The sequence below is a fragment of the Carassius auratus genome, chromosome 10 (assembly GCF_003368295.1).
Source record: "Carassius auratus strain Wakin chromosome 10, ASM336829v1, whole genome shotgun sequence".
In the NCBI taxonomy this organism is placed as follows: Eukaryota; Metazoa; Chordata; class Actinopteri; order Cypriniformes; family Cyprinidae; genus Carassius; species Carassius auratus.
Window position 1 is genome coordinate 8,890,571 of NC_039252.1, and position 7,577 is coordinate 8,898,147.

The 7,577-nt window shown below is 35.7% G+C and overlaps 1 protein-coding gene across 1 annotated transcript; it reads right to left on the bottom strand.

The window, feature by feature from the left end:
• Nucleotides 1-113: 113 nt before the first annotated feature.
• Nucleotides 114-6,718, bottom strand: LOC113109462 (calsenilin; the record flags this gene model as incomplete). The annotated part of the gene is made up of 7 exons (XM_026273026.1): nt 114-1,643; nt 2,622-2,684; nt 2,766-2,870; nt 2,961-3,068; nt 4,712-4,782; nt 6,282-6,351; nt 6,446-6,718. Coding segments are annotated over 7 exons (738 nt in total), but the record flags the coding sequence as incomplete, so codon positions are not given.
• Nucleotides 6,719-7,577: the final 859 nt, after the last annotated feature.

Below are 7,577 nucleotides of genomic sequence, written 5' to 3' on the forward strand. Positions count from 1 at the left end.
GCACGTCAAGATAATTACTAGCACAGATAGCCACCGTTCTGATGTTTTGCTGGGCCTGACAGGAAATACGCTACATAAACAGGCCTGCGGATCTGCCATTGGGGCAGATGTTAACACACCGTCCCTTGAATGCAATACTAGTGAACACATAATGTCCTTTATTTAACTGAAAAGTGTGCTTACCAAAGAAATAAAATGAATAGAAATATGCTTCATGTAAACATCTATATCTTTAAAATCTCAGTATTGTGAGAGTGCTGGGTGTGCCAAAGCCTTATTTCCCTACGTGTGTTTCTTTCTCCATATACAAGACTTTTATTCTGAGGAGGCACATGTTTAATATAATAGTGAATTGTTTCTCCGTGTTTGAGGAAGCAAAGGTGACCCAGAAAAAGTGGAAGCTTTATAGGTTATGATGTGAATGGTGCCAGTTATACTATGAGTAGGTTTCGACTCATAAACCAGAGTGAAACTGAGTCAAAGAGATAGAGAGAGAGAGAGAGAGAGAGAAGAGAAGGGATGACTCAATTGATGCAAAGGCTGCTTTCACTTGTGTTGCCTGCTTGAATTTGTATCTGTTCCTCTGGTAACAAGCGGGTTTGAGCACTGCATTGCCATCTTGTGGATGCTTATATAACTGATTCAAGATATCTTGGTCACTGGGATACTGTTTACATAGCAATTAAAGGGATAGTTCCCGAAATATGTATTTAACACAGTTCATGAATTTAAGCCCATTACTTCCCAATTAAAACAAGTAAATACATGTAACATAACAATATACTGTGCCACACCACTGAATATAGTAAATAAATGCATGAGTAAAAGTTCATTATTTATACATAAAAAATAAATAAATAAATAAATTATAAAATAATAGTTGAACAATGAAACAATTGTCTGGATTAGTACTTTACTAATGCAAATGTCTGATAATGTTTTTGTCTCTCTTTGTTGAAACGTATATTTAATTACCTAATATTTAACATAGAAATACTGTAACCCCATGGAAATTGAAATAAAAGGAAGAATTTAAGCACATTCCTTCCAAAAGACAACCAACAAATCAATAAATCTATATTTCTTTGTTTGAATTTAGCATAATGTACTTACGTAATTATGTGAAATAATACATAAATAAGTCATGGCCTAATATAGACACACGTCACTTCACTTTCTCTTAAATGAACAAATAATTATTTTACAGTATACCGACATATGCACATCATGGATTAATTCACAGATGCCTCAATGTTTTTTGTAAAAACAAAAAAAGAAAAAAAAAGACAAATAGCAGGCAAACATGCTAAAGTTCATTTATCTAGGCAGAAATCAGTTTAAGAGAACACATATATCTACATATATACAAATGAGTCTTGAATGCTGAAGATGAAACTGACCCAAATCCTTTTGTTAAAGCATTCAATGCAATCAATCAGAATATTCATTCACATGCTACAGATGATGTGCAAGGCCTAGGTACAAAACACAAGTGTTTCTAGAGAGTCCCTGTGGAGCGCTCGAGGACTGATGGAACGATGCTGAGAGTCGATGTGGAAAAAGAGCCAGGATCACTCTGCACTTCCCGCTGCGCTCTAGATGACATTCTCAAACAGCTGCATGGAGCTCATAATGTTCTCGTCCTAATAAAACAGCAGAGGCAGGGAAAGCGTCAGTCGCAGATCGTTGCTGACAGCTTCATGTTAGACAGAGTTAAGAAAATGTCTGGCGCTGACAGTGAGAGCCTCCGTATCAACATAAATCAGTTTAGTGTTGACATTTCTCTGACATTAACTCTGATGCTTCTGTCTATGCATGGTGAACAACCGCAGATACTTCTAGACAAGACATCAAAACAAGACCATTTCAAGAGGTCATCTTTTCCTTCGAAGCTTTCACTGTCTGTATATTGTTAGTGAAGATTTTTGTGCCAAAACAACTCAGAATTGATTTTTTCATGTCCATTTTACATCGTCTTATTAATCAGGCTGTTTATTTCTGTTTATTTTCTACTGGAAAATGTCACAAATTAATATTCATGAGTCAAGCTGATTTATAATGTGTTCACTCCTACTTTTCAGACAGTTCCAAATTGGCATTGTTGATATGCAAATATAGGTTAATATTTTAAACCCAAGTTTTTTGTACCCTGATGTTTAATACATTTCATTAAATAATATTAAACATTCTAATGATATTCAAGTGCCAATCCAAGTGGGATGCTTTTGGATAATAATAAATAATAATAATAAAAATTAATAATAATAGCTATTATTATAATTGTTGTTATTTCAAACTCAAGTTATTGTAGCATAATTTTTAAATACATTTTATCAAATAATATCAAACTATTATTCAAAGATATAATAATATTTGACTACCAAACCAGGTGGCATGGTTTTCCCATCCTGTTATAAAATAAAATTATTATTTTCACTGGTCCCGTGTTAACTATTTCTGAAGTATTTCCGAACTAGTTGTTTTTGTAGCTTAGTTTTTGATAAACTTCCTTTTTGGACTAGAGAGGAAGTTTTGAGTTACAGTTTATTTTCATATTAGCTGAAAACTCTTTCATGTCAAAACATACAGATAAGTGTGATTTCTTACGACGTGAGGCCTACCTTCTGACAGGTCTCTATGAACTCATCTATGGTTACAACACCATCTCTGTTTCGGTCCATTTTCTGAAATAAAGGTGTTTACAGAGTTTAGTGGTGATTATGGCTGCCTGATATCTTTCCATGGGATTGTTAAAAGTTTGTTACCTGGAAGAATTTTTCCACGTGTTCAAATGCAGCGTTGTCTTTTACACAAGGAAAGGTGTACCTGCCCATCATGTCATAGATGGACTTCATGATAGCCAGCATTTCCTGAAGAAAGTGAATGTTAATTGTGGTAACAATGCCAAACAGGTGTAATATTGAGATGATGTCAGTTTGTTTTGTACTATTGTTTAGTACCTCTTTGGTGATGTAGCCGTCTTTATTAATATCATACAGGTTAAAGGCCCACCTCAGTTTCTCTGTCACAGAACCTCGAAGCAGAACAGACAAGCCGATTACAAAGTCCTGCAAAATACACACATACTACAGTTGATTAAAAAACAAAACTAAATGTAATATTCTCACTTATGATTGTCTGTTGGACTAACATTCATGTTCGGTTGATAATGAACCCAGTGATGGAGGTGTAAAAATACAAGGAGTAATTAACCTTCTTTTTTTTGTTCCTCTGATATAATTAAAATCTAGATGGTAGATAACATTGTTAATCTTCTGATTTACTTGAATATAGACATTTGAGTTGAATATACAGTAGTAATATAACATGAAGCTGCAGCCTTTCAAATTACAATTTTTTGCAAGTGGTTTGCAATATATATATATATATATATATATATATATATATATATATATATATATATATATATATATATATATTAGTGCTGTCAAAATTAGTGCATTAACGCATTCGATTAATTTGAAATATTTAACGCGTTAAAAAAAAATAACGCAATTAACGCGGTTGCAGTTTTTTTTATTTCCAGTTGTGGCCTATGTGTGTTCAACGTGCAAAGAAATATGGATAAGACCAAGGAAGGACTTTTAGACGGAAAGTTTCAGTATAAAACTCTGACGGATTACTCTTCAATCTGCCACAAGAAACAGCAACATTAAAATCATGAACTCAAATGTCATTGTTTAAAAAAAAAAAAAAAAAAAAAAAAAAAAATGACTGTAACAGTGCGTAAATCAGACCTTTCTGTAACGCTAACGTTAATAAGCTTAAACGAAAATAAGGAAATAATTGTGTAGCGGAGTATTTTTTGTACACAGTGCCGCGAACTGTCAATCACTCCTGTACGCGTGCATCACTGTCCTCCTCAGCTGCAGCAACTTGCGCTCTCTCTCTTCATCAAGCTTTAAAACAAAAAGGGGACAAAAAGATCATACTGTCTTTGTGCATAGGCTATAGATTAATTAGATAAATGAATATCTAAATTTGTGCCTTGCCGTCTACGGGATTTTTTTAGAACTTAGAAAAAAGATGCTGCAGCCAATGAGCAGCCAGCGGGGGGCTGAAAATCGGCAGTGCAGGTAAAAGATTAAAACCTCTATTAAAACAGATGTCCAGATGAGCGTACCGGTACGCTACAAGCACGTTCTGGGCGCACGGAGAGGTGGCGGTACGCTCAAGAGCTATATTTGGAAGTGGCGGTACTGAGTGCATACCAGCCCACTTAAAGCACTGGCAATGACTATACTTTGGAATTTTTTTGCAGTCCACTTAGAATTCAACATAACAGAAATCATTTTTGTTTTTTATTGGCATTGATTGTTTTGAAATTCAAATGGTACTTACAAGCCTCTGCTTTTATTTCTGTAATAAATATGGCTTTCAAGCCAACAGGTAATTTGGAGGATATTGATGGTTTATTGCAGGTATGTTGTTTACATGAGAAAATCTGTGTTACAAGTTAAACAAAAATTCCAATAAACAATCATATTTTGAATTTAAATAGTTTCTTTGTCTTGAGTTTACATTAATTATTTACATTTTACATTTACATATCCAAAAAGTTTCAGTCTTTTAATTGCGATTAATCGCGATTAATCGCGATTAATTTTAAAAAATTGTGCGATTAATTAGTTAATTTTTTTTAATCGATTGACAGCACTAATATATATATATATATGTATATGTTCCTTACCTCAAAACGTATAGAGCCATTTCTGTCCATGTCAAAAGCATTGAAAAGGAAGTGTGCGTATGTGGTTGCATCTGCAAAAAATAGATGATTTTTAATTATTCTTAACTTGATGCTTAATATTTGGATTTTATAACTTATACCAGACAAAAAATTGGACACACTTGCTCTGTCTTTATTATGACTTTTACAGATTTTGTAATAAAGTCTTAAATAAATTTATAAAATGAAATCAATAACATAGTAATAAGTAATGTATAATATAAAGAATATTATATATGTGTAATGTTATAGTCATTTAAATGTACACCATGTAAAACAATTTTAGTGTTAATTATAAAATTAAATAAATGCGTTAATACATAAAAATTCATTAAAATATCTATATGTATTAATAACAACAACAACAAACTTATTTAGTACATGTAATAAATGTTATTCCATTACACTCTTCAAAATAAAGGTGCGGTGCTTAAAAGGTTCTTCACAGTGATGATAAGAACCATTTTTGGATCCACAAAGAGCCATTCAGTCAAAAGTTCTTTACAGAACCATCTCTTTCTTACCTTTTTACAATCTGAAGAACCCTCTTTCACCACAAACAACCTTTTATGAAACAAAATTGTTCTTCAGATGTTAAATAGGTAATCAAAAAACACTCAAAAAAATGTACTTTGACTTTTGCCAATTTTACTTAATCCATTCATGTTGTGATTACTTAAAAAAATAATTTAACAATATGAACTTAATTTAGTCTAGTTCATTAAAAAAAAAAAGTGTGTATTGTCAGCTTTACTTAAAAATTATTTGTTCAGCCAACATAACATTGTTGCATAAAAGTAACAGATTAATAAAACCAATACAGACTTGAATCTCATTGGCTGAGGATTTTGCAGTGTATTATGGGTAATTGTTGTTCTGTCATCTTCTTGCAGAAGTGTAGCACCATTAGATAGGTACGTGAGTAATAAATAATCAAGTTTGATTTAATAATCTTGTTGTGATATATTTTAGAACAAAACAGATCAACAAATAGTTCAAAATGCAACATTGCATTTCAAATGTTTGTGATCTGTTTGATAAACTGTAATTAAGATAAGGTATATGAGAGTTGTATTGAGCAGCTACTCTCTGATTGATTGATTCAGTGTTATGGACTTATTAAATCCTAATTAATGGCGGTGGTGTGTCTGATGTGGCATTATAAATTTTTTTTGTCATCATTAATTACAATTTTCATGTACAATTAACCCAATCGTTGTTTGTTGACTCTACTAAGGTTTGTTAAGTTAAGTTTACTTAAACTTCTTTTGTAAAATGAACTAAATTATTGTTTGTTGAGATTACCTAAACAAATTGCGTGGAACCATTTGACATAATATTTTTAATTAAACCCAACATTTCATTTTTTTGAGTGAAGGTTCTTCTATGGCATCAAGTGTACAGCAAAATGACATACATTCTCCTGAAGATGCCTGGCTCGTCTCACTACCATAATGTACTTGAACCAAGATTATATCCACACTAATCAAGCGCCACCAAATAAGAGCTGTAAATGTGGTAATCACTCTACCTCCTTGAGGGAAGAACTGGGAATAGATCGATTTAAACGTCTCCTCATCCACCAATCCGCTGGGACACTCCTATTGAGAAACATAATATGAACCTAAGAACCTAATCTAACATAAGAAGGAAACTTTAACTTGTGATAATCTCAAACTTCTTATGCAGTCATACGTTTTTGAAGCCTCTGTAGAGCGACTGAAGCTCCTTCCTAGTGAACTTGGTCTGAGCCTGGAGCTGCTCCAAGCCCTCCGGCTGATGCCGCACCATGGCCAACTCCAGATCACTGTCAGCGCTGTCTGTCAGAGAGAGAGCATGAGGAGAGAAGAGGAGTAGAGAGATGAGGAGAGGGGAGATGAGGAGAGGAAAGATGAGGAGAGGAGAGGAGAGATGAGGAGAGGAGAGGAGAGAAGAGGAGACATGAGGAGAGGAGAGAAGAGGAGTAGAGAGATGAGGAGATGAGAGGAGAGATTAGGATAGGACAGATGAGAGGAGAGATGATGAGGAGAGGGGAGATGAGAGAAGAGGAGAGGAGAGATGAGGAGAGGAGAGGAGAGATGAGGAGAGGAGAGGAGAGGAGTGGAGAGGAGAGATGAGGAGAGGAGAGGAGTTGAGAGGAGAGGAGAGATGTGGAGAGGAGAGATGAGGAGAGGAGTGGAGGGAAGAGATGAGTGGAGAGGAGAGATGGGGAGTGGAGAGGAGAGATGAGAAGTGGAGAGGAGAGATGAGAAGAGGAGAGATGAGGAGAGGAGAGGAGAGGAGAGGAGTGGAGAGGAGAGGAGAGATGAGGAGAGGAGAGGAGTTGAGAGGAGAGGAGAGATGTGGAGAGGAGAGGAGAGATGAGGAGAGGAGTGGAGGGAAGAGATGAGTGGAGAGGAGAGATGGGGAGTGGAGAGGAGAGATGAGAAGTGGAGAGGAGAGATGAGAAGAGGAGAGGAGAGATGAGGAGAGGAGAGATGAGGAGAGATGAGGAGAGGAGAGATGAGGAGTGGAGAGGAGAGGAGAGAGGAGAGAGGAGAGAGGAGAGATGAGGAGAGGAGTGGATAGGAGATGAGAGGAGAGATGAGAAGTGGAGAGGAGAGATGAGAAGAGGAGAGGAGAGATGAGGAGAGGAGAGATGAGAGATGAGGAGAGGAGAGATGAGGAGTGGAGAGGAGAGGAGAGAGGAGAGAGGAGAGATGAGGAGAGGAGTGGAGAGGAGATGAGAGGAGAGATGAGAAGTGGAGAGGATAGATGAGGAGAGGAGTGGAGAGGAGAGATGGGGAGTGGAGAGGAGAGATGAGAAGTGCAGAGGAGAGATGAGAAG